General features: G+C 49.7%; 1 protein-coding gene across 4 annotated transcripts; it reads right to left on the reverse strand.

Moving 5' to 3' along the window:
• Positions 1 to 1,732: 1,732 nt before the first annotated feature.
• On the reverse strand, positions 1,733 to 26,588 carry LOC114586853 (uncharacterized). 4 transcript variants are annotated; one of them, XM_028710689.2, is made up of 13 exons: positions 25,294 to 26,588; positions 21,506 to 21,702; positions 19,836 to 19,924; positions 19,050 to 19,102; positions 18,665 to 18,854; positions 18,253 to 18,389; positions 14,864 to 14,941; positions 12,419 to 12,527; positions 9,567 to 10,540; positions 8,086 to 8,248; positions 7,093 to 7,260; positions 6,008 to 6,164; positions 1,733 to 4,714 (listed from the first exon to the last, which is right to left on the reverse strand). In XM_028710689.2, the coding sequence occupies exons 1-12, from the start codon at positions 25,492 to 25,494 to the stop codon at positions 6,022 to 6,024; spliced, it is 2,502 nt and encodes an 833-aa protein (XP_028566522.2). In that variant the 5' UTR covers positions 25,495 to 26,588; the 3' UTR covers positions 1,733 to 4,714; positions 6,008 to 6,021. The 4 variants fall into 4 exon arrangements, with proteins under 4 accessions (XP_028566522.2, XP_028566520.2, XP_028566521.2 ...); XM_028710687.2 differs by having other exon boundaries at positions 18,665 to 18,857; XM_028710688.2 differs by having other exon boundaries at positions 1,733 to 4,719; positions 18,665 to 18,857.
• Between the last annotated feature and the right edge of the window lie 624 nt (positions 26,589 to 27,212).

Consider the following 27,212-nt stretch of genomic DNA (forward strand, 5'->3'; position numbering starts at 1 on the left):
CGTGGGTGGGTGTTAACCCTTTGGGGGGTGGGAAATGGAGCCGGGAGGGAGGGGGTGGTTTTGGGGCAGAGGTTTTCAGGAGGCGAGAGCTGGCTTGCCTTGCCTGGGGAAGCCAAGGTGTTCATTGCGAAAGATTTATCACCAAGGTAAACACACACGTATTCGCAAAGCATTGTGAATAATTGAAAGTGGCAAATTCCAACACCCCCACCTCAAAACCATTTAGGGAATCAAATAGTTTGCTTTTTGGAGAAAAGGTGGGAAAATCTTAATGGGGGGGGGGGGAAACACACACTTTTTTATCAGCCCCCTTGGGATGCAGAGTGTCTCGACAGACGTGCCACGCTTTTTCTATCTTCTACAGGTTTTTATTTTTAATTGTCTTGTTTTACCACTTGGGTGGTTGCTGCTCTAGGCTACTTTGGAAGGAAAGGCAGGATAGAAAATAAAATAAATGGGTGGCTTTTTGCGGGGGGGGGGGGAGAGGAGAAAAAGAGGTGCAGGCACTCTTATCTTGATAAAAGTGCCAGCAGAGATTTAAAAAAAAGTGACACCACAAGAAAGTAATTAATAATAATAGTAATATAATGATGTCTGCTAGCTTCCTTTTTATTTTGCACTGTCCAGATTTCTCCCATAGCGTTACATTTATTCTAGGTTTGCTGAATTGCTGCCTTTCGGAATTTACTGCTAGTTTTTTAACTTGATTTCTCTGCACCACCTGAGGCTATTTTGATATTTGTCATAAGCTGCTTTGGGCACCATGGTGTGGAGGTGGTATATAAATGAGCTTAGTGACTCAATCCTTCACTGGTAAAAACAACCCTGTGTGCAGTGGCGTAGCGTGGGTTGTCAGCACCCGGGGCAAGGCAAGTAATTTGCACCCCCTAACCCGTGGATTTGCGCCCCCTAACCCTAACCCCCAGATGTTGCGCCCGGCCCCCCCTGCACCCCCCACGCTACACCACTGCCTGTGTGTACATAGTGTGCGAAGGAGCATCCTTTGTGGAGATAGGCAAAGGGTGCTTGATGATGGTATAGCCAGTTAATCTTTTGGGTGACTAAATGTGATGAATCTTTCTGAGTCTGCATCTGTAGTGGAGTCATTTTTAGATTTTTAAAAATTATTTATGTGCCTGCCCCACCCCACCCCGGTCTCCTTTGGGAAGAAGGGCAGGATATTTATTTAAATATTATTTTAATTACTATTACTACACTTTCCTACCCTAAAACTAAGTAGAAAAAAGAGGGGGGTCACATCTACACCACACATTTAAAACACACACTGCTTCCCCCAAGAGCACTGGGAAATGTAATCATCCACTCACATAGCTACAATTTCCAGCACCTTTCACAAACAACAGTTCCCAGGTGAAGTTACAGGGAACCAGGCAGAGGGCCTTCCCGTTAGTGGCGCCCTCCCTGTGGAACACCCTCCCATCAGATGTCAGACAGATAAACAACTATACAATTTTTTTCCTGAAGACATATGAATGCAGCCCTGTAATCTGGTAGTTTTTAATGTCTGATGTTTTATTGCGTTGCTTACATTTTGCTGGAAGCCGCCCAGAGTGGCTGGAGCAACCCAGTCAGATGGGTGGCATATAAATAATAAAAAATTTATTATTACCACTACCCTGCTAAATGCAACGTCAGAGTGGTTCAAGAAGACTGAAATCTCTCCCCCCTCCCCGCCACCGCCATTTCATATTGTGGAATCTAAGACAGAGTGGGGTGTGTGGTTTATTTTATTATTGGTTAACTGATTGGATACTGCCTTTCTGCCAAGGCACCCGAGGTGGTTCACACTTTAGACACCAAAAGAAACACACAATATGGAAAGAAGACAGACTGGCAGAGTCCACTCATGTCAGCGGGCTGCTGGTGGTCTGTGTGCTCCCTGGCTTGGGCTCCCCTTGCTTCTTTCTGACCTCAAGGCCTGCAAGTCTCCAGCACCCCCAGTGAAGGTAGAAGAGCAGCAGGAGGAACCATCATCACTCAACAGTAGAGCCCCTGCTTTGCTTGCAGAAGGTCCCAGGTTTGATTCTTGGCATTGCCTGATGAATCAGGGGAGGCTTTTGAAGGCCAGGTTATCTACTGGGGCAACCTTGGGCGGTGGGATACCGGTGGTGGGCAGAGCAACAGAGCAGCCAGCATTCTCTGTGGCAGCACCTTCAGCGTAGAGCTTCCATCATATGCTGAAGACACCTCTTTACCCTGGCCATTCATTTCAGCAAGTCTACTCCTGAGTTGGGCTAGCTCTGGATACAACCCCATGTTTTGGATCCGCCCTTTCCCTGCCACCGCAAATTATTTTAACTACCGTATTTTTCGCCCCATAGGGCGCACCGGCCCATAGGGCGCACCTAGTTTTTTTGGGGGGGAAATAAAGAAAAAAAAATTTATCCCCCCCCCCCCAGGTGCGGGGCTGGGGCGGGGGAAGCCCGAGCTTCCCCCGACCCCAGCTCCCAGAACAGGCTGCTATCCGCAAGCCGTGGGAGAGCTGTGCGACTTCGCGCAGCTCTCCCACGGCTAGCGGAGAGTTGCGCGAAGCCCGAAGCCTGGGGCGTGCTGAGCTCAGCGCGCCCCAGGCTTCGGGGTGCAGGCAGCTCTCCGCAAGCTGTGGGAGAGCTGCGCGAAGTTGCGCAGCTCTCCCATGGCTTGCAGATAGCTTCCTGAAGCCTGGAGAGCGAGAGGGGTCGGTGCGCACCGACCCCCCCTCGCTCTCCAGGCTTCAGCGAAAGCCTGCATTCGCCCCATAGGACTCACACACATTTCCCCTTCATTTTTGGAGGGGAAAAAGTGCGTCCTATAGAGCGAAAAATACGGTAATTTTAATCTTGTTGTTATCCTGGGACCTTATGGACAAGGGTGGGTAAGAAATCCAGTAATTATTATCATCTTGTTATTAATAAAAAAGCTGTAGATTCTCACCCCTCCCACAAACATATAAATATCTCCCCTTCTGAAACCTGTGTTTGTGTGTAATATTCATGTACAGTATAGTGATTCTATACAGTATAGTGATTCACAACCTTGATGGCAGAAAGTGAGGAGGAATTAAAGAACCTTTTAATGAGGGTGACAGAGTGCAAAATATAGTCTGAAACTCAACATCAAAAAAACGAAGATCATGGCCACTGGGCCCATCACCTCCTGGCAAATAGAAGGGGAAGAAATGGAGGCAGTGAGAGATTTTACTTTCTTGGGCTCTGTGATCACTGCAGATGGTGACAGCAGTCACGAAATTAAAAGACGCCTGCTTCTTGGGAGAAAAGCAATGACAAACCTAGACAGCATCTTAAAAAGCAGAGACATCACCTTGCAAACAAAGGTCCGTATAGTTAAAGCTATGGTTTTCCCAGTAGTGATGTAGGGAAGTGAGAGCTGGACCATAAGGAAGGCTGGTCGCCAAAAAATTGATGCTTTTGAATCATGGTGTTGGAGGAGACTCTTGAGAGTCTCATGGACTGCAAGAAGATCAAACCTCTCCATTCTTAAGGGAATCAGCCCTGAGTGCTCACTGGAAGGACAGATCGTGAAGCTGAGGCTCCAATACTTTGGCCACCTCATGAGAAGAGAAGACTCCCTGGAAAAGACCCTGATGTTGGGAAAGATGGAGGGCACAAGGAGAAGGGGACATCAGAGGACGAGATGGTTGGACAGTGTTCTCGAAGCTACCAGCATGAGTCTGACAAAACTGCGGGAGGCAGTGGAAGACAGGAGTGCCTGGCGTGCTCTGGTCCATGGGGTCACGAAGAGTCGGACACGACTAAACGACTAAACAACAACAAATGGTGATTCTGCTTGGGGTGGCTTTGTTTTTTGCCTATTGAGTAGCTTCAGAATCCTTACCCTTTTTTTGCACTTGGCTTTGGGGGCAAACACCATCTTGGCCGTCTCAAGTGGCAAACGCTCCTGGCTTGCCAGCATCCACACAGCCCATCACATGCGGTTATCTGACAAACTGTGCTGCTCCGTGTTGATTTTGCCACATCTTCCACCATTCGCATTGCTCCAATAACAAAATAAAAAACCCCACATTTAAACAGCACGATTCTCCTGGCAAGGTGGGGGTCTCTGGACTGTCCTGTTTATTGCTGATTGGAAAAGCAGCAACAGCCCCTGCTCTCCCAGGTGAAAAAAATAAATAAATGTGGAGGGCAGGAAACCAACTGCAGCCATGTGTTCCATCCTCTTTGCTACTGGTTACTCACTCGGAGCTATGGAGTCTGTGATTGGCTGTCAAATAGGAATGGCCATTGTGGAAAGATGGTCTCCTCCAATGATGGGCGAGGGGTGGTATAAATCCAGGAGGGATGATTGCGCCTTTTCTGCTAGTCTCTTCCAGTGGATGCTCCCCAAATACTCTTCCTCATTTCCAAAAAGTCCTCTGGGTATCAGAAGGATGCAGGAGAGGGAGGGTGGGGGCGGGGGGGAGGATGAAAAGACTGAAAATACTTCCCCCCCTTCGGCTTAGAATGCCTGTAAGGAACATCATCTTTTCAGAAACTGACGGAGCGTGGCAGCCAGGGAAGCAAAAAGGAGACTCTAGTGCACAGTGGCAGAGATCATCAGCCCATCTCTTTTCAGATCAGGAACCAAGGAAGCCCACAGCAGGGGTTTCCCACAGAGACACACGTCTTTTGGTGGCTGGTGCAGAAATATTGGCGCAGGTGGAAAAGGCCAGGTGCAATACGGAGAGAATGATAACCTGTGCTGAGACAATGGGGAGGGGGGGGCGGTAGGAAGGAAAGGGGGAGAAATGTTACACGTCTCATACTAAAAGAGGGAGGAAGTTGCATTGCCAGTATGCAGTGAGGGAGAAGACTTGGGATTGTCTGCTCAGATTGGCAGTTTTGTCTTCTCCACCCATTGCTACCTGAGACCCTTTTAAACTGGAGATGTCTGGCATGCTCAACCACTGAGCTATTGTTTCTTTCCCTTTCACCCCACTCTGTTTTCACTTGAACAGAATGCTTAATGGGTCTAACAGTGGGGGGGGGGACCCCCATCATCAACTGACATTACAGACAAAGGAGCCATCATGTGCATTTTAAATTAAACAGGTAAGTTAATGTGTAAGCCCTCCAAACGTCCAAATAGGCATCCACATGAAATTGAAATATGGTATACACTGGTACCTCTGGTTACGTACTTAATTCATTCCAGAGGTATGTTTTTAACCTGAAACTGTTCTTAAGCTGAAGCACCACTTTAGCTAATGGGGCCTCCCGCTGCTGTGCGATTTCTGTTCTCATCCTGAAGTAAAGTTCTTAACCTGAAGCACTATTTCTGGGTTAGCAGAGTCTGTAACCTGAAGCATATGTAACCCGAGGTACCACTGTATGCTCAAATGTAGGCAGGACAAGAGGTTAGTTAATGAAAAGAGTGAATATTATTAGAAATATGAAGTTGGAGAACTGTTATACAGGTGATATAATGAACTTCAGATAGAGGGGATTCGAGGAAGTCAGTTATCAAAGTAGTGAAATTATGGATGTGAAGTAATAATCCTCTTTTGTGTTTTTTCCCTTTTTTATTGTATGTTTTGTATTCCCCCCCCCCCCGGTGATAATTGTGAAAATCAATAAAAAATTGGGGGGGGTGTAGACAGGACAGCAAGGTCCTCAGACAATCATAATACTGTGTAGGGTTGGAAGGGACACTTAGTGCGGGAATCACAGCTAGAGAAACGCTGACAGGTGGCCACCTGAACTCTGTTTGGAAACCTCCTGTGAAGGAGAACTGGTTGTGGTCCTCTCCTCTGGAGCAGCAGAAAGCAAGCTTGCTCCAACTTCCATGTGACAGCCCTTTAGATATTTGAAGATGGTAACAGACGGTCGATATTTATCCTACTAGGGGTTGCAAAATCCTTTTTATTGTGTGTGTGTGTTCTCCTGCCACTAATCCCCATATGTCAGGCATATAATTTATTATTGCATTAAAATGCAAACAGGACTTGCACACCCGGCTCAGAACTGCACCTGACACCAGGATCTCTCACCTGCTAGGCTGTTCTCAGACGCCTGTCCCTTCCTCTGCCTCAGGGGAATCCTCTTCTGGTTCTGCTCGCGGGGCCAGCTGGGCAACGGGGGCACTTCCCAAAATGCCCCGGCGGAGAACATATGGGCAAGAGGGACCAGATGGGATGTCAGCAAAACCTGCAGGGGAGAAACGAGGCCAGATTTGCTAAAGTGGACACAGTGGTGGGGATGTCCTTTCTGCTTTGTTTTCAAGTTGAAAAGAATCTCCTTTCACCCGAAAGGTTTGCATGCAAACTATCGTATGCATCCCCCCTAAAATAGCACCATCCCATGCTCTTCAATGCACTTTCCCATTAAACAAACATTTTATATACATTCTAACCGTATTTCTGGCTGCATTTTTATTCTGCTCAATTCATTACGTCATAGTTGTGGCGCCAGCTAGGCTCGGCTCCCAGTGCAGTGGAACCGGTTGTGCTACCTTAAATCCGCCTCTGATTTAAAGCACTTATACTGTTTTAACAGCTACAGGCTCCCCCAAAGAATGATGGGAGCCGTTGCTGGTTAAGGGTGCTGAGAGCTATTAGGAGACCACTAACTCCCCTCACAAAGCTGCCATTCTCAGAGTGGTGTAACAATCCATCTCTCTTCACTGGGAACTCTCAAAATTCTGGCTCTGTGAGGGGAACAGAGAGGCCTCCTAAAAAGCTCTCAGCACTCTTAGCAAACTACAGTTCCCATGATTCTTTGCGGGGAGCCATGGCTGTTTAAAGTGGCATCATAGGGCTTTAAATGTGGTGTAATTGGGCCAGTCTGCTACAAAAAGCTTCCTCCAACCCTCCTCAAAGGGTCAATGTCAAGCTGTGGCAGCTCAGAACAGGACTTTGGGGCAGATGCCCAGAGCTTCACTGAGCAGATAAACAAGGGGGCCCCTCCGAGAGTAGCCAGCCTTGCTGCTAACCTTGTTTAAAGTTATATATATATCCATCAAAAAAGGGTTTCCACCGTAAGCCCATTAAGTCCAGATTCTAAACTCACCTCATGGCACCATTGATGGCCTTGTGGTGCTTCCTTTTTCTCTTCCCCTCCCCAATTCCCCACATACCTTTCATGACCACCTCAGGGAGCCCGTAGGGTTCATACTGAGTGTCATCAAAGGCCACAGAGACACGTTCCCTGCGCCGATGGCCACACTCTGGTCCCTCAGTTTGGGTCTGGACATTTCGTCGGCTCCCCTGAGACAAGGGCTCTCTCTTCTGGGAAGCTTCAGGAACTGCAAGACACAGAGACCTTGCATTAGGGTACATATACACCAGATATTTAAAGCACCCTACCCAACCGTCCTGGGAGTTGTAGTTTGCCCCTCGCAGTTACAGTTCCCAGCACCCTTCGCAAACTGGGGTTATTGGGGCAGCTGTGTGCTCTAAATGTAAGGTGTGCTTGCAACCTAAGGACAGTGCGATGACAAAAGAAGGTATGTCCGGTTTCCCCCATGACCTTCCTGTGCTAAAAGGAAAAACATTGCCATTTCAAAAAAAAAAGGGGGGGAAATATTTGGCTCCATGTTCCTCCAAGGAATCCTGGGAAATGTAGTTTGTTATGGGTGCTGAGAGCTGAGAACCCTAGTCCCCTCACAGAGCCATGATTCCCAGAGTTCCCTGGAAAATACTCAGAGAACCGGAGCTCTGAGGGGAATAGTCTCTCAGCACCCTTAACAACAGGATTTGGAGGGGGGAGCCATGGCTGTTTAAAGTGATATCATAGTGCTTTAAATGTATGCTGCAGATGATTTCCCAGTGCAAGAAACAAGGTACAGTGGTACCTCGGGTTACAGACACTTCAGGTTACAGACTCCGCTAACCCAGAAATATTACCTCAGGTTAAGAACTTTGCTTCAGGATGAGAACAGAAATTGTGTGGCGGTGGCGGGAGGCCCCATTAGCTAAAGTGGTACCTCAGGTTAAGAACAGTTTCAGGTTAAGAATGGACCTCCAGAACAAATTAAGTTCTTAACCCGAGGTACCACTATATTCCTCTTCTCTTCCTTCCCCAGTTTGGATTCTCTCCCCTCTATATTCTATGCCCACCCTCCCCTTACCATCTGCAGTCTCGGCTGCTTCTCTGCCGTTTCCTGAGCCAGCCAATCCCAAGGGGCCAGTGGTGTCCTCCTCTCCTCTTTTCTGGTGCCAGGCCTCCCAGGTAGCCAGCTCCTTGCGCAGGACCAGGTTTTCCTGCTGAAGCTGGGCAAGAGAGGCCTCCAGCTGCAGACAGAGAGTCACCCATGAAAACAGACACCGCTAAGAGATCGCCCACACTTCCGCTTGCCCCCTGCTTGATTTGCACTTTCTAGACGTGGGTCAGAGCTGTTTTCCTCTCGCCCCGATCCTTTCCCAGGGAAAACCCAAGCTTTCGTGCTAAATTGGAGCAAACATCAATCCAGAGAAAACCAGAATTGCAGCTTGCTCTGATTGAGAGCCTAAGAGCGATTTTTCCCAGGGGAAAGCAGTGCAACAAGTTGGATAGCCTGAGCCCTAATCTCAAAAGGCTGCTTACAAGAGATCAGTCCAGACACCCGGCAATAGGAATTTTGTGCTTGGCACCCCCTCCCCCCCAAATATATATATTTTTATATCCCTCAAGCAATTAAGGAACAAAAGAAGAAAAGGCACACTAGCCTGGGAACTTCCTCTCTGCCCAGAACATTGGAGGCCACACCTCCTCAACAGTATTTATAGGAACTCAAACACTGAGATCCTGCTCTGTTCCAGTAACAAGAAGCCGAAAGCACCAGCCTGAAGATGACGAGTGAGACCTCGTCGAAACGTCGCCTAGACACCCCAACTTTTACACGGGAAGATACCCGAGGACACCAAAACCTGCATTCCTGTACCCGTGAAAATCTACGAAAGCATATATATATATATATATATATATATATATATATATATATATTCCAAATGGGACGCGGGTGGCGCTGTGGGTTAAAGCCTCAACGCCTAGGACTTGCCAATCAAAAGGTCGGCGGTTCGAATCCCCGCGGCGGGGTGCGCTCCCGTTGCTCGGTCCCAGCGCCTGCCAACCTAGCAGTTCGAAAGCACCTTCGGGTGCAAGTAGATAAATAGGGACCGCTTACCAGCGGGAAGGTAAACGGCATTCCGTGTGCTGCGCTGGCTCGCCAGATGCAGCTTGTCACGCTGTCCACGTGACCCGGAAGTGTCTGCGGACAGCGCTGGCTCCAGGCCTATAGAATGAGATGAGCGCACAACCCTAGAGTCTGGCAAGACTGGCCCTTACGGGCAGGGGTACCTTTACCTTTATATATTCCAAATGTCATCACTCTCTCTTTCTTTAAATAGTGTAAGCCTCGGATCTGGCTTTTTTCCCTTCTCCCTCCGAATTCCTTTTCCTTTTGTGCAGTGTCTTTTATATTGCAAACCGCAGGCAGGGACCGATAGCATCAATGACCTTTGTAAGCTGGTCCAGGGGCCTTTTGTTTTGGCGGAAGAGTGGGACAAAGATGCTTTCGACAATTAAAATCCATAAAAGATTCCTAGCACGCCTCGAGGAGAGTAAACTTACTTGTTCCTGGACTCCCGGCTGCACCGGCTTCTCTTCGGGCAGACGTCCCGCTAGACCAACATCCGCAATGCTCAACATGTCTCCCTGCAGCTGGGCCGACACCAGAGGGACCTCTGAGGTCTCGCTGCCTCCGCGCACCTCCAAGGTGTTTGAGGGGCTTTCTGCATGGTGCCCCTCCGCCTCCCTCTGCCCCAGCAGAGCCCGCAGCCTCTGGCCCTCGGCGTCGGCCATTTCCAAGGCTTTCTTGGTGTCCTCCAGCTCCTGGCGGAGGCTCCTCATCAGCTGCTCCTTCTCCTCGGCGTCTGCCAGCAGCTCCTCCACGTGGCGGCTCTGGGTCTCCATGGCTCGCGCCAACCGCTCCGTCTGCCTCCCCAGCGTGGCCTGCAGGACCTGGAGCTTTTCCTGGGCCAAGATGGCTTGGGCTTCGGCCTGGGCCTTGCCAGAGGCCAAGTCCAGGAGGTCCTCCTGCAAACCTTCCACGTTCCCCTCCGGGTCAAGGGTCCTGCCTCCTTGGCCCTCTGCCTCAGTTTCCCTGTGGGCCTGCCGTGTGGCTGGCGCATCTTCTCCTGTTTCAGACGCCTCTACGTCCGAGGCCAGCTCCTTCCCCGGCTCTGCCACAGCCTCGGGTTCAACCGCCCCTCCATCTTCTTCAACTTCTTCTGCCACAGAGACTTCCCTGCCGGCCGCCATCACCGAGGCCTGTCCTTTGCTCCTGGGGGCCTGGCAAACCCCATGGATCTCTGGGGAGCCCTTTGTCTTTTGCCAGGCCGCCGCTCCCACCATTGAACCCAACTGCCTCTCCTGGGCCCAGGCCCGGCTTTTCTCTTGCTGCCAGCAAGCCTCAAGGAGGGTTTTGCGTTGGCTCTCCGAGGCATCCAGGCGCCGCCGCAACGTCAAAACCTCGGTTCTGAGGGCCTGTAGTTCCTCCCGGCCCCGCTCCGTACTCTGGGCCCGGGAGCTCGGTGAGGGAAGGCCTGAGGAAAGAGATGGCAGAGAAGAGAAAGCCTGAGAACAGTGATATGTTGTAGTTAAAAGAGATAAAATCACAATTTCGCACTGTGGAGGTCATTCAGGTCTTAGATTTTAAGTGCACACTTCCAAAGCATCATGGGACTCATAGTTTGTCCCTGTACGGAGCTGTGGTTCCCAGCACCCATAACAAACTACAGTTCCCAGGGTTGGGGGGGGGGAGCTGCGTGCTTCAAATGTGCTTTGAAAGAAGCCCCAGTTAAAACAAAAATTGAACTGCACACGGCAAGTTGATAGTGCTGGTGGGTGTGTGGAGAGAAAAAGCAGCAAGCGAAATTTCAGTGGGTCTACTCTGAGGTAACGATCATGTGTAGCAGAATCTGATTCAGGTGTGCCTAAATCAGGAGTCAGGATCTGGAGGCAAAAATATTACGTTCTACCATTCTGTGTATAAATCTTGTTTGCAATGCTCCCTTGTATTAAAAAATATATATTATAGGTTGGGGAGGAATTTGCTAAGGAGATCACTCTGTCAGCAAAAGCATTTCGGCTTGCCTGGTGGAAGGATCTGCCCTCTCCTCCCCCCATACACCATTCGGGGGGGTGTCTCCCAACCCCCCAAAGATTTGGGGACATGGGGGGCAGAGGAGGGAGCCAATGGGGGAGAGCCCCACTGCACTAGTGAAAGCTCTTGTGCAAGCTTTCACTAGTGGGACACATTCATTGAATCCAGCCCCATATATTTCTTTTAAAGAAACATACAATTTAAAAAATCCTCCATTCTCCAATTCTTTACACCTGGACAACAGAAAAAATTGATTTAATTAGAGTTCCTGGAAGTTCAAATGCAAACTTCTGAATATGAATGCACATTTCAATCACATATTTTTTATTACTAGGTATTACACTTATAAATAGCCACACAGACACGGTACTCACCTCTGACACTAGCCATCAAAAGATAAAAATATTTCTGTTCCTCCCCACTCAGGAGGAATTCAAACACAGTTAGTGGGGGAACCAGTTCACCGGTTTGTCATCCATTAACTCAGTAGCCTTAAATCATCCAAATTTAGGATTGAGGTTACAGCCCTAGTTTAAAGGGCTACCGCTCCTTTAGAACTAGTACATAAAATCTGGAGCAGGAGTGTGGTGCAGTGGTTAGGGTGTTGGACTAGGACCTGGGAGGCCAGGGTTCAAATCCCCCCACCCAGTAATGAAAGCTCACTTGGTCATCGGGGGGGGGGGGGGCTGTCACAGTCTCTCAGTCTAGCCTAACTCACAGAGTTGTTGTGAATATGAAATGGGGAGTGAGAAGAACCACGAACTCTTGAACTCTTAGGAGAAAAAACTGGAGTATAACTATAACCAGGAATGAACACAAAAGAAAAGCACAGTTAACAGAGTTTTAAAGAAAAATAAAAACCTTCTTGCTTTATTAACCTGCAAACGTTTTCCCTTGGTAGCAAGGGATTACCCTACAACTGAAAAATGCCATAATAGTGTAAGCAAAATAGGGTGGAATCCAAATAAGTTCTGCTTGTAGTAAACTTTATTTAAATGAATAGCCATATCTATTAATTTCAACGGTCTACTCTGAGTAGGACACTGGATAAAACCCATACACCTACATGAAAGCTACATATCATACAAAATATAATTATTCCATATATATACTATAAAGGTATGCAATATATGAAATACTATACATAACATACAAAATATAATTACAATATGCACATTTCTATAGAACCATGACCAGGGATAAATATAACAAGGACTGAAGGCTCACGATTCTTGCAAAAAGAACAACAAAAGCAGACTGCTCTTTGTATCGCTGCCATCTAACACAAACACACACAAAAACATGTGCAGAGTCTCACCTTTCAATTTGGTGTGAGCTCCCCGTTTCTCAACTGGCTGCTCCAAGCGGGAGGAGCTTATGCTACGACGGCTGCCACTAGAGGGCACCTTTTCTGTCCCAAGCAGGCCCTGTTTTGAAAGTGGGCGTTAAGAGCAGAGAGGTTAGAAGCACAAGGCAGAATGCCAGTTTCCCCACCCATGTCTATCCAACGGCTGCCTCGATACCCCCACTGCAAAAGAGAAAGTTGGCAAAAGAAAGGAGTCTGGGTTGTTGTTTTCTTGGAGACTATTATTCTGGTCCACCCATTTTTTTCTGGTCGTGGCCTTTTCCTTCGTTGCAAATATCGTGGCAGGAGAGCTGAGTTAAAACAACTCAAAGAGTACTTTATTAATTTTATGGTAAAATGACATTCCAATAAAACCTGCAGAGTGTTGTTCCATGCTTACATCAGACACTTGTAAGGAAAATATTGAGTGCAGACACTGTCAAATCACTGAACCATTTAATACATTGCTAAGGCTTCAGCTGGGACGCGGGTGGCGCTGTGGGTAAAACCTCAGTGCCTAGGACTTGCCGATCGTCAGGTCGGCGGTTCGAATCCCCGCGGCAGGGTGTGCTCCCGTCGTTCGGTCCCAGCGCCTGCCAACCTAGCAGTTCGAAAGCACCCCTGAGTGCAAGTAGATAAATAGGGACCACTGTATAGTGGGAAGGTAAACGGCATTCCGTGTGCTGCGCTGGCTCGCCAGATGCAGCTTGTCACGCTGGCCACGTGACCCGGAAGTGTCTCCGGACAGCGCTGGCCCCCGGCCTCTTAAGTGAGATGGGCGCACAACCCCAGAGTCGGACACGACTGGCCCGTACGGGCAGGGGTACCTTTACCTTTAAGGCTTCAGCTATTCATGACTCTCTATAAGGAAGCACGAGTGTCTGCAGGTCTGACATTAAGCCCATTCTCTTTACCTAACTCCAACTCTCCACAGGCCTCAATGGTCGGTGCAAAGGCTTCTGGGACTGCACTTGCAAAGTCTCCTGGGATTGCTAAGCGCTGTTTTCGCACCATTTCTGCCATTTCCGCACTCTTTTAGGGCCACCCTTGCCCCTTTCTGTGCCACTTCCAGGTTCGCAGCGATGTGCCCATGCGCAGTTGCCTGTGCCTTGAATGCATGTAAATGGGGAGTTGCCAGCACATTTTTTAAAAATTCAAAAACACGGAGAAGCGGCAGTTCAGTGGCAGAACACCTGCTCTGCATGCAGAAGGTTCCTGCTTCAATTGCAGTTTAAAGAGGTCTTAAAGGGAATTCTCTCTGCCAGAGGACCTTAGACAGCCACTGGCAGGAACTTAAAAAGAGAGACAAGAGTGTGAAACCGCCGAGTCATAACTTATCCAGGAGCCCATCTAGAACAGCATCCTGGTCGCACAGTCGCTCGTCAGATGCCTATAGGAAACCAGCAAGCAGAATTAGAGCACAAGAGAACTCTCCCTTCTTGTGGTTTCCAGCAACTGGTATTCAGAAGCCCTGCTGGCTCCAGCTGTAGAGGCAGAGCAGTATCCTGCTACAAGTCTCCATTAACTTAGTGACATTTCAGTGATGGCATCATCATCTATGGCGGCTGAGTCCCAGTGCTATTTTTGCACCAATGGATTCTTTGTACTGCAGTTCTGCCTGAGCTCCCTGTTTGAAAGCAGCCCATAGCACATGCGTATGGTTTACATTATGTACTGTATTGTATTATATTATATTGTTATGAATTTAGGGGAGGAGGGAAAAGGCTCTGTGCAATACCTTTCTAACCCCTGGATCTAGCAAGCATTAAAACATAAGCCAGGCTAGCTGCCTGTGTTGAGTAGGGCTGCCATACTTCTGGATTTTCAAAGGCGGAATTGACATCCAGGGGGAATTTCCAAAATGTGGTGCTAGATCTTAGACAAGTCAATCAAAAAATCGTGGGTTTGTTGTTGTTTTTTTGTAAAAGGGCTCAACAACTTTCAGGGTGTCCTGGTCTTTACTTTTTGAAATATGGCACGCCTACTGTTGAGGCGATAGCCTGGGAGATGGGCCATTAAGGAAAACAAAGAAAAGTGGCTCTGCGCAAGACAGCAAACTCATGGTTAGTTAGAAGAAGGATGAAGCCAGAGTTAGAGTTTAGTTGCAGTGATGTGACCTGGAAGTAAAGCAGCAAGCCGGAGTGAGTTTGAGAGCCGTGACTGATTTCTGTTTGAATCCAAGGCTGCAGCTATGAGAGAAGCAAGACCCTATTGGAGTGTAAATGCTGTAAAACCCTCCCCTGTAGGCTCGGATTGTATATATATGGAAATAAACCATCTATCATAAGGACACCACGGTCTCCGCTGTGCCTCATTTCCAAAAACAAACATGAATCCTTGATAAGTGCCTGGAACTCCTGAAACATTCAGAGATTGGGGGGGGGGGCGTGCAACAATATGTTAGGAAGATTAGCCCACCTTTTGCTGGTGCCTGCTTTGGCGCAGGTCTCCCACATCCACCGACGGCCGCCTCCCTCTGTTTTCCAGGGAGCTGCTCTGGAACAGAAGAAAAAGAAAGGAACTCTAATCCATTAGAGGGAGGCAATAAATGTCAACCGTTGCGCTGCCACTTGAAACGTCCTCACCTGAGCAATAGCCCAGTGGCCACTAGAAGAGAAGGATGCTGAATAAATGGGCCACTGGCCTGATCCAGCAGCCAGACTCTTACGTTATTAAGAGGGAAGAGCACCCTATGTGTTATTGCATTATGGGCTACGCTACAGCCATGAGGGGAAAGGCAGAGGTGCCTAGGCCCCAAATCTACACATCTATCTATCTATCCACCCTGTTGCTAGGCAGATGAAGAATTATCACAATAAAAGGGCACAGGACCATTTTGAGGAGAGCGAGGAGCAAGGCTGGTGAGGGATGTTCTCTGGGAGGGGGCCTGGGCCGGGGAAAGCCCTGAGGACCGCATAGGGAGGCCTGGAGGTCCCACACTTCCTAGTCAGCCAAAGAGGCAGGAATTGTGAAGCCCTGCTGGTTCCCCTGGTGTTGCAGCCAACGGAGAGGCTGGATTGGACCGCTCTGCAGTCAGCATCTTGCATAAAAGTGCCTGTATTTGTCCCCCGCCCCGCCCCCTGCAACCTCCAGCGCTGCCAAGACTCCCTTGACCTGTTCCCGAGAAGAAGCTTGTAAAAAGGCACTCGGCTGATGAGCCGCAGCCTTGTAAAACTCTCCACCTGCAGATTGGGGGCCGGCTGGGAGGGGGGGGGGGTGATGGGAAACATTGGCTGCTACCTTCAGTAGCGTTTCCTGCGAAGAAACACAGGCGATAATTAATGGTGCTAATAATTGCGCCCGGCCAACCGACGAGGACACGGGGCCTCGTAAAACATGTCAGGCGGTGCATGAGGAAGGGGGGGGATACCAACCAGCAAAGTTGCTTCGTCATGGTTTTGCGCAGAGCTGAGGCCAGGATTTAGGGGGTGGTTGTGGATCCCCTTTCTCTCTCTCACCAACAGTAGCTGGTGCCCATTAGAACCGGTAGGGCAGAAGGCAGGGAGCCCACCAGTAGGTGGCGCCAGAGCCAATGGCAGGCAGAGCCAACTAAAGCTACCTTCCTGCTGAGTTCTACAAGGGGCAATGCTGAGACCAAAGAAGAGGAAGCTGGCAGGCAGGGCCACCACCTGGACGGGCTGTAAGAAAGAAGGCAGGCAGGTGGGGGCTGCTTGAGGGCAGGCCGAGGTCGGTGGGGCCGTTCCCCATTTGCCCTGATGGGCCAGAACTTCATGATGTGGGTTTGTTTATCTTTTTACAAGGCAGGGGAAGCCTCATTTAAAAGAGAGTGGGGTGGTTTGGGGATCATTTCCATCCTTTCCTTTTGCAAGTTCATAATTACAGTTCTCCCGTGCTACCCCAGCGAGGGGCAATAGATGCACCCTATCTGCAGCGATGGGGGCGGGGAGCTAACACTTTGCAGGCAAGCCTCTTTCTGAAAAGCAGGTGGTGGAGCTCAAAGCCCCTCCACCAAGCTGGAAGCCTGTGCTGGGCCCAGGGGTTAACCCAAGCAACGCAGTCCAGGTCCTGTCCCGAATCCAAGGAGTCCGCAAGGAGTCAGTCCGACAGGGCCAAGGCAGGAAACCAGGCTAGGTCAGGCACAGGGTCTCAGGCAGGATCTAGCATATAGCAATGTTGCTCCCGCAACCTGGGGCAGGGTCCAACAGCCTTTTATCTTTGTCGGGGTAACGGCCGGTCCTGATCCCCCGGCGACTCACCTCCCTGTCTTGCCGAAGTCAAGCACTCCTCCTGCGAGTACTCAGGTCTCTCCTTCTCTCAGACCTTAGTCTCTGCAGCTCGGAAGACGTCAGTGGGTTACTAGACCCAGAGGCCGCCTCAGCCTCTCTTGATCCAACTGGTAGTGGAGCAGCTGTAAGTGATGGCCCAGCTGAAGGCAACGCGGTAATCCCCACATTTGGAGCCAGGGCAGGCTCAGGCCCCTGACTCGGCCCAGCTGGTGCTTGTTGCAGGGGAACCTGTGCAGACTGGGGCTCTTCAGAACCAGACCCCAGACTTGGTCCAGATGCCGCCTGAGGCAAAGGATCCGGTGCGGACTGAGACTCCTCTGGTTCCGAGTCCGAGCCCGAGTCCCAGGCCATCACAAAGCCTGAACTCCTAACTGTCACAGGACAGGCAGGTAGGGGCACCAGGAATTGAAGAGTCAAAGTAGGGAGGGCAAGGCCTGGATTCAAATCAGCCCAGATCCCCACTCAACCATTACAGCTCTTGGATGCTGCTGCTAGAGCAAGAATTGCAATCACTCTTCCTCTATTTGGAATATTAATAGCCCTCCTCACAGGGTTGCTTGTGGAGACAATGAGGCCATTGCGGTGAGGCACATGCCCCCCGCACAGTTAAAAAGCGAAATTAACAGCGCCCCTCGGAGAGGACAAGAGGATGCCTTGTCGCTTTTGGAACCATGCAGCTTTAATGTCTTTATGTACCCCTCCCACAAAAAGCTCTGCCTAATAATAGTATTTCTTAAAAGGAGCCACGCAGATGTGTGCATAAATTTGGTTGGGATTAGATACTTATGAGGATGCGGGTGGCGCTGTGGGTTAAACCACAGAGCCTAGGACTTGCCAATCAGAAGGTCGGCGGTTTGAATCCCCGTGACGGGGTGAGCTCCCATTGCTTGGTCCCTGCTCCTGCCAACCTAGCAGTTTGAAAGCACGTCAAAGTGCAAGTAGATAAATAGGTACCACTCTGGCGGGAAGGTAAACGGCGTTTCCGTGTGCTGCTCTGGCTCACCAGAAGCAGCTTAGTCATGCTGGCCACATGACCCGGAAGCTGTACGCCGGCTCCCTCGGCCAATAAAGCGAGATGAGCGCCGCAACCGCAGAGTCGGTCACGACTGGACCTAATGGTCAGGGGTCCCTTTACCTTTACCTAGATACTTATAGGCTGCAATCACCCACCTCCTGCCCTTTCTCCCACTGCTGCCCTCTGTGTGGATGTGGCAAATTTGGCCTTCCAGTTTGTTCCACAATATGGCCCTACCAGGGTCTCACCAAAATATATGAGTTTGCTGCTAGCTTGGTTTTGCAAGACCCAGAGGTTTGGTCAACCGGGCGACAGTAGCATAGACCCCTCAACACCAGCCTCAACACCAGAGGTTTGGTCAAGCAAGCCACCATGGCATATAGACAAAGGCTGGCACTAGAGCTGTGTGCTCAGCTTTAAGTCATCCTTAAGTTGGAAGGCACCCTGATGGTCATCTAGTCCAACCCCCTGCAGCGCAGAAAGCTTTTGCCCAACGTGGGGCTCGAACCCGTGAACCTGAAATTTAGAGTCTCATGCCTACTCACCTCCGTCTGTCCGCCTCGCTGCTTCTTCCACTGAGCCAGCTCAGCTCGGATCAGCTCCAGCTGCCCCTGCAAATTCCACAGTTCCCTTTCCTTTTCTTGCATCCGGGTTTCTGCTTTGCCAAGAGCGAGTCTCAACTCTGAATGGCAGAGGAGGGGAAAGGAAAAGCCGCTCAGGCAGCGGTGGGGAACCATTTCCACCCCGAGGGCCACATTCCCTTCTGAGGGCCGCGTGGTGGGCGGGGCCAGAGTCTAAAGTGGGTGGAGCAATGAAGCAAATGCTGCGTTTGCTTGGTAAGCCTCACACATTCCCAGCAAGGCCAGGGAAAATTGTGGTCTGGGGAGAGTTCTGAGGGCCGGGCGGAATTCTGAGGGCCGCATGGTTTTAAAAAACCTACAGACCACGTTCCGATACCTTGATTTTCTTTCTCGAGCCTCTCTCCCATGGATGCCAGTTCTGATGCCATCACCTGGGCCCCTTCGCCATTCTCTGTGGGGATGGGGCTCCCGGGTGGGGCACTGGGACAAGCCGCTTCTTGCTGCCAGGAGGCGGTGGGGCTCTCCTTCCCGCAGGGGCCTCCGACAGCAGGGCTGCTGTCCTGAATCTGCTGGAAAGTGGGAAAGGAGTAAGAAAAAGTCTCATGGTTCAAGACCAGCTTTAAAAGCAGACTCTGCCAATCTGATGCCTTTCAGGTGACTACAAGTCCCATCGGATTCAACCAGCGCTGGCTAATGGGCGCTGGAGTCCTGAAGCCTGGAGGGCACCAGCTGTTCCAAAGCCACATTAAAGCAATACTCACACTTGCTCCAGCTGCAAGGGTCCTGCTAAGCTCTGCTTTGGCCTCAATGCCACCTAGAGAACAGAGGGAGAACTGGTTGCCGGGGGAACCAATTTGGGCCTGCAGATTGAATAAAGCCTACCTGTGGTAGTAGGCTACCGTATTTTTCGCTCTATAAGATGCACCAGACCATAAGACGCACCTACGCACCTAGTTTTTGGAGGAGGAAAAGAAGAAAAGAAATATTCTGAATCCCAGAAGCCAGAACAACAAGAGGGATGGCTTCTGGGATAGCTGTGCAGCCTGCATTTGCTCCATAAGACACACACACATTTCCCCTTACTTTTTAGGAGGGAAAAAGTGAGTCTTATAGAGCAAAAAATACGGTATATAGACACGAGCAAAACCACTCTGCTGTGGGCTACCGCCCCATTTCCAAGCCACCAGAGTTTTGATTTTCCTCTTCCCTCCGTGTCCCTTTTCCCTTGTGTGTCGTGTTTTCTCTTGTTTTCAGATTGTAAGCCTGTGGGCAGGGACGGCCCTTGTGGGAGCCTTTTTGGATGAAGAGTGGGGGTACAAATGCCCTAAATAAATCTAAATCCCTCAACTGACAACCCCTCCTTTTCCCTCACCCCCCTGCCACGAAGTCACAGACTCTGCCTTGACTCTTTCCCGTGACTCTTCAGCCGCTAATTCCACCTCCATCTGGCAAAGCCTCTAATCCCCGGACGTAGGAAGAGGCGCCTCTTGCTCGCTGGCTTGGCCTAAGAGGACCCTGTGCCCTTTCCTCATCTTCCGGCTTCTTACCTTCGGCCCACGGCGTGGAGGAACCCCAGCGGGGGGGCAGGAGGGCCAAGTGGGACTGCGACTGCAGCTTGTCCAGTTCGATTTGGCACCTGGAGGGAGGCAGAGGGAAGGAAACAGGAGAAAGGAGATCTTCCACAGTCATAGGCAGTGTACCTGCGTGTACCAGTCTGCAGCGAGATCCTGTACCTGGGGGACTTTTTACTCCAGCCAATGGAATGGACCAGCTTTTTTAAAAAAAATGTTTCATGGGTGTTCCAAATGAAGAACTGATCCAGGAAAATAGAATTTAAGAAGTTTGAATCTGTTGACCTAACGTATTTTGTTTAGGGGCATTATATGACCCCAAAATATGTTGGAATTTGGCTCCAGGTAGCAAAGCATCCCTTCAAAAACTCAGACCCTCCAAGTACTGTATCCCTATTTTCAGGGACAGTCGCAGATTTACAAAAGCCATCCTGGTTTCTGATTTAATCCTGGAATGTCCTGCTTTTCCTTAGGACATCCCTATTTTCACAGAGAAATGTTGGAGGTTATGGAGTTATCCGACCCATGAGCCATCTGAAAGTAGCCCTGGATAGGGAAGTTTTTTCATGTTTAAATGTGTTTTTATATATGTCGAAAGCCACTCAGAGTGGCGGGGGCAATCCAATCAGATGGGCAGGGTATAAATAGTATGATGATGATGATGATGATGATGATGATGATGATTGATGATGGAATAGGACGTCACTATTTTCATCGGAGAAATTTTGGAGGGTATAAACTCTCCATCAGGCTTTATGTGTTGTCCTTGACAAAGAAGTCACCTGGAGTGGCTAGGGCAACTGAATCAGATGGGTGGGGTATGAATGAATGAATGAATGAATGAATGAATGAATGAATAAATAAATGGAGGTTTTGTGGTAGTCACCAGCTTGGAGGGTTTTAAAAGAGGATTAGACAAACCCATTGCTATCACTGGGTACTAGCCATAATGGCTATGCCACTGTTGGGAGACGTATACCTCCGATTCTCAGTTGCCGGGAATCACAAGTGTGGAAGGTTGCTGTTGTGCTCAGGTCCTGCTTGCGGACTTCCTGGAGGTGTCTAGTTGGCCACTGTTGAGAACAGGATGCTGGACTACATGTTTTCTATTTTTACCCCACCCACCCTGATCCATAATTCAAGAGGTTAACATTGTCCTACCTTACAGGGTTGTTGTAAGACTTACTGAGCGAATGTAGACAGAGCATTTTGCATGCTCCAAATGCCAGATTTTATTAGCAAAGGAAGCTCAGAGATATTTCTACCTGCACAGATTTATGGAAATCAAACTAATCTGCATATATCTGCTGAGTGTGCTATAATTTCTTCTGCTCCTGTAAGCACAAGGCAGACCAAACGCCCGTCTAGGACACTGAAGCCCTGTCCTTTGAGCAATGGAAATCCAGCATAGCTCCTTCCCTCTGACTTCTGCGATTTCATCAAGCATTGCGCCCCCTTCCTTTATAGCCTTCAGGTCTAGAAACTTGTTTTGCTATTTTAAAAGTTGTTCCTAGGATCCCTGCACCTGACTACTGAATTCTGCTTCCACCTGACAAGCCTGCAAACCTGTGGGGCACAGACTGCTGCTTTCGTCTCTGTCCTTGTGACGCCAACCCCACCGACCAAACGAATCCCAGCTACTGTACCTACGCAGCTCTTCTTCCAGTTCCGTTTGGCGTCGGGTCGCCTGAGCGAGCTGAGCCTCCAGGCAGCTCAGCTGGGCTTCTTTGGCTTGCAGCTCCTGCGCCAACCGCTGACGGCCACGCTCCACTTGCTCACAGGCCTCGGCCAGACTCCGGTTCTCCTGAGAGAGAAGGGCCCACGAGGCCCGTTCCTCTTCGTGCTGCAAAGAACAGCGAGAGATGAGCCGCATTAAAACAAAACCAAAAGAACGCAGTGTGGTTTGTGTCCACGGAATCATAGAAGGGACCCAAGGGACATCTAGTCCAGCCCCCGCCAATGGAGGAATCACAGCTCCAATCCAGCCCTGCTCAGAGGAGACCTGTCGAAATGAATGAAAATGCGTCACCCAATTTCAGTTCAGTGAAAACTCTGTTGGATGCAAACCAATGTTGGTTATACATCAGGGATGTGGCCCTCCAGGGCTCTCTATCTGGCCCTCAGGAATCTTTCTGGGCCACATACCCATCCTTTGCACAGACAGCTCATTTTTGCCTGCCTGGAATGTCCCTTTGAACTCTGATCATGCCTCTTACTTCTCTGGAGGGAGCACAGAAAGGTGCGTAGGGTTGTATGTAATATTTGCATTCCTTGCTCCACCCACTTTTGTCTAGGGCCCCACCCACAATTAGCATGCGGCCCTCAGAAGGTTGGCCGGAAGGGAATGTGGACCTCGGACCAAAAAAAGTTCCCCACTTCTGCTGCACATCCTGCCTATATACTGTAGTGATATTCCTTGCTCCAAAATGTGATTCCGCTGGGTACATTCTGAACACTCCGCACTAAAAAAATCAAGTTTCATGACCCATATAAAAATACTGCATTGTTTCACCTGGTTTATTGCACTTCCAGTTCTTTTTCCCAGCTTGCAATCTGGTTTTTTATTTGCCAAGCACACAGATTATAGACATATTCCTGAGTTTTTCTCCAGTATCACGAGAGCTAGAAGCTTGCTTTTTGATAAATTTCAAAAACTTAAAAGAGTCATACCCTCCTTTTTTTGCTGACTGCAAATCTCCAGTTAGCCATGGACCTGCGAATTGGCCTGGGCTTAATCCTCTACCCCTGAGCTCTGGGGCAATAACCACACTGGCCTACCTTGCAGGATCCGTATGAGGACTCTACATGCACCATAAATTGAACGTATGGGAACAGCAATACATAAGCGCTATGCAGAATAAGAGCCAAGACGGCATATTGGTTAATGCAGCCGTCAGCAACTGGTGCCCTCCACAGGTTGTTGGAGTACAGCTCCCATCAGTTCTGGCTGGGGCTGATGGGAGCTGTAGTCCAACAACTTCTGGAAGGCACCAAGTTGGCAAAGGCTGGGTTAATGGTATAAGTTTCGCATTTGGTTCAAATATCAGCTCACTCATAGCTCACAGGAGATTAGAAGCAAATTATTTCTTAGCCTCAGCACCCCAGCAGTCTTGAAGGTGGCTTGTTCAGTTGCTGGCTATTGATAGGTAACCTCGCAAGAGCTCTTTGTTCTTAGGGCTCTTCATCTTTAAACGGAACAGAGGACCATCCTCTTTAAAGTAGGACACATGGCCAGCGGCGTAGCATGGGTTGTCAGCACCCGGGGCAAGGCAAGTAATTTGCGCCCTCTAACCCCTAACCTGCCGCCGCTGCCAGCTTCTTCTTGCTGCTGCCTGGGCTGGGGTATTTACGGTAAGGTAGCCACGGCGGTGGCGGCGGGTCCGTGTCAGGTGATCTGAGGCGAGTTGCCGCTGGCGCTGCCGCCCAAATGCCGCCGCTGGCCCGGAGGAGGAGGAGGGCAGAGAGGCGAGGAAAATGCAACATGGCCCATCAGCTGCAGCAGCAGCGGCGGCGGTGGGGCTGTGAGGAGGGACTGCCTGAGAGCCGCTGAGAGCCGCTGCCAGCTCGTCGGTTCTGCGAGACATGGGGCTCTGCTACAGCCTGCGCCCGAGGCTCTTCAGCGACTCCGGAGGCGGCGAGCGCCCCCCCCCGATGTTGCGCCCGGTGCGGCCGGCCCCCCCTGCACCCCCCACGCTACGCCACTGCACATGGCCACCCTGGGCTAGGAACTCCATGCAGCGTGTCTGCAGTGAACGGGGAGGGGAATAATGATGTTCTACCTTACAGAGTTGTTGTAAAGGATAGCTCTGAAGCACACCCAAAAAGCACTGTATAAGTTCCATGACCCAGGTGCTCGAACAAATAAACTGCGTACATTTGAAAGTTTTCAGGGATGGGGAATTTTTATTTTATTTTTTCAGAGCGAGGGCCACAAAAACCCTTACACACCTTACACACATACACGTTCCTCTATCTTCCAGCCACACAAGCGAGAGGCATTGTCAGACTTCAAGGTCACATGCCAGCCAGGAGAAAAAAAAAGGAGGACCAATGAGGAGGTGGAGCTGAGTATATCATACAGCCTGATTCCTGAAAGCCAGAGGAAGATGCCTGAGGGCCACATTTGACCCGCAGGTCTAAGGTTCCCCACCTCTGGATTAATGCAAAGTGCTGGTGCTGACCTTTCAAGCCCAAAACGGCCTCGGTCCTGTATACCTGAAGGAGCATCTCCACCCCTATTGTTCAGCTCTAAGGGCCTTCTGGAGGTTCCCTCACTGCAAGAAGGGAAGTTACAGGGAACCAGGCAGAGGGCCTTCTCAGTAGTGGCACCTCCCCTGTGGAAGACCCTCCCACCAGGTGTCAAGGAAATAAACAACTACACGACTTTCTGAAGACATTTGAAGGCAGCCCTGTACAGTGGTACCTTGGTTTACGAACTTAATCTGTTCTTAAACCAAAGCGTTCTTAATCCAAGGCGTGCTTTCCCATACCAGCGGGGGACTCAATTTACAGATGGAACACACTCAACAGGAAGCGGAACATGTTCTGCTGCCAAGGCAAAGTTCACAAACCAAGACACCTACTTCTGAGTTTGCAGCATTCTTAATCCAAGTTGTTCATAAACTAAGCTATTGTTAAACCAAGGTACCACTGTATTCGGAAGTTTTTAATGTTTGATGTTTTGTTGTGTTCTTTTATACTCTGTTGGAAGCCACCCAGGGTGGCTGGGGCAATCCAGTCAGACAGGTGGGGTACAAGTAATAAATTTGGAGAGTATAAATACCCTCCAAAATTTTCTAGTGAAAATTGGGATGTCCTGTTCCATAATAATAATAATAATTTTACCTCACTCATCTGAATGGGTTGCCTCAGCCCCTCTGGGGGGCAGCTTCCAACATATATAAAAACATAATAAAACATTGAACGTTAAAAAACTTCCCTATACTTCAGCCTTCAGATGTCTTTTAAAGGTTGTATAGTTACTTATCTCCTTGGCTCGGGGGTCGCATAACTGCACACCATCCAACATTTCTCCAATGAGAATTGGGACATCCTAAGGGAAAGCGGGACATTCTGGGATCAAATAATAATAATAATAATAATAATAATAATAATAATAATAATAATTTTTATTTATATCCCGCCCTCCCCAGCCGAAGCTGGGCTCAGGGCGGCTAACAACAATCAAATAACTAAATAGTTGAATAATCACACATTCTAAAATATTTCATTATAAAAATTAATTAAAATCAAATTGATGACCTGGGACGGCTTCTGTAAATCCGGGATTGTCCCTGGAGAATAGGGACACTTGGAGGGTCTGCATTCTTGTTATTATAACAAATGGAGCCCCAAACCGGAACCGCAGAAACCCCTTGCATGGCGGAGGTGCCCAGAGGATGGGAGACTCCTGCCCCACGGCCCCTGCAATTACCTTCTGCCTCTGTTTGTGCATCATCGCCTCCAGGGTGTCCAGCTGCACCTGTTTCTGCTGCCGCTCCTTCTGCAGGCGCTCCAGCCGCTGCTCCACCTCGGCGATGGCCCGCAAGGCCCGGGACGGCAGCCCCACCTTCCATTCCTCACCTGGCCAGCTCATGGTACTCTCTAGAGTTGCTCCTGTCTGGGCCCAGCTCATGAAAGGCTTCCGTTTCTGCCCCCAACCAGGTCTCTCTCTCTGGCCTCCCAAGGACAGATTGGTGGGATTAAAAAGCCAGCCAGGGCTTACAGCGGCGTCATGCAGAGGAGCTGCCAGGATACTTTCCTTTGCAGCCGGCTGAGCAGGAGCAGGTCAGCCTACGCCCAAGGCTGGAGGGCATGGCAAAGACCCCCTAGTTCCAAAAAGCAGCAGCCAAATCTCAGGGCTTCCACTAAACTCTAATCACCACCTACTCTGGGGAAAGGAGTTTAAACTGGTCTCAGGGTGGGGGAATTAAGAGCACAGAGTCGGGCGATTTTAATTTTCCCGCTGGGCCAGACCTCCGCCTTCCCCGGCATTCTAAAAATTTAATCCTCCTGATTTTTCCAGCTTGCCCTGCTTAACATTCTCATGCAATCTCATGCCATTTTCTCCTCCCTTCTAGGAGCGTGCAAAAATGAGGAAGATCAAGGCGGGCATCAAATGTTCTTTTAAAAAAACACACAGAGAGAGAGGGGACTCAGCAGAGGGGCATTAAATCTCCACTCAAAAAAATAAAAAAGAGGCCCTCAACTGTCTCTTGTGTAAAGAATTAGGGCTACTAAACTCCGCCTCCTGCTTCAACAGGCTTCATTCATGAGCTCCTAAGCCCCGCCTCCTGCACATTAGGGGTGGAGTTTCAAGCCCTACAGAGGCCTTCAATCAGAAGCAGAGTTTAAGCGGCCCAGACATTGATGCTTTTATATTATGGTGCTGGAGGAGACTCTTGAGAGTCCCATGGACTGCAAGAAGATCAAACCGATCCATTCTGAAGGAAATCAGCCCTGAGTGCTCACTGAAAGGACAGATCCTGAAGCTGAGGCTCCAGTACTTTGGCCACCTCATGAGAAGAGAAGTCTCCCTGGAAAAGACCCTGATGTTGGGAAAGATGGAGGGCACAAGGAGAAGGGGGCGACAGAGGACGAGATGGTTGGACAGTGTTCTCGAAGCTACCAGCATGAGTTTGACCAAACTGCGGGAGGCAGTGGAAGACAGGAGTGCCTGGCGTGCTCTGGTCCATGAGGTCACGAAGAGTCGGACACAACTAAACAACAACAACACATCACTTTACAGTGGCTTTCCCTGTTTGATTCAGGTGTGGATTGCAGTGAAGGTTGCTTCATTCGAGTGAACTCCTTCCTAACTTTTTACAAGTCTTCAGGGTGGCCCTGTTTGCCAGCTTCCTCCTTAGTCTCAGTGTTGCCCCTTGTGGAACTCAGCAGGGAGAACGAGGACAAAACTAGCATACTGTAGTTGGTTCTGCTTGTCATTGGCTCTGGCTCCACCTAGTGGTGGGCTCCCTGCCTTCCGCCCTACCAGCCACCATTGGCAAACTGTGCCTCCTGGATGCCATTACGGTGTGTGTTGAGTGAGGGGTGTTTTCGAAAAGCAGTGAACAGGGGTTTGGTGCTCCACTCTCTCTACTTAAGTCCAAGCGGGAAGAGGAAAAAGCAGCCAGTGACCTGCGGGCCGAGGACTGTTCCTGGCAGTTTTTGCTTTCATTGGAAGCACAGGCTGTTTCACCAAAGATTTAAAACGAGGAGACCTCCCCTACTGGCACACAAGGCTATTTTCCCAAAGCCACACCCACCCGCCACACTCCTGAAGTCGTGCAGTGTCAGGTGTTGGGCAGGTAGAGGTGCAGCTGCAGAAAGTAGGTCTGAAAGCGCCCCATGTAT

The sequence above is a fragment of the Podarcis muralis genome, chromosome 16, assembly GCF_964188315.1.
Source record: "Podarcis muralis chromosome 16, rPodMur119.hap1.1, whole genome shotgun sequence".
Taxonomy (NCBI): Eukaryota; Metazoa; Chordata; class Lepidosauria; order Squamata; family Lacertidae; genus Podarcis; species Podarcis muralis.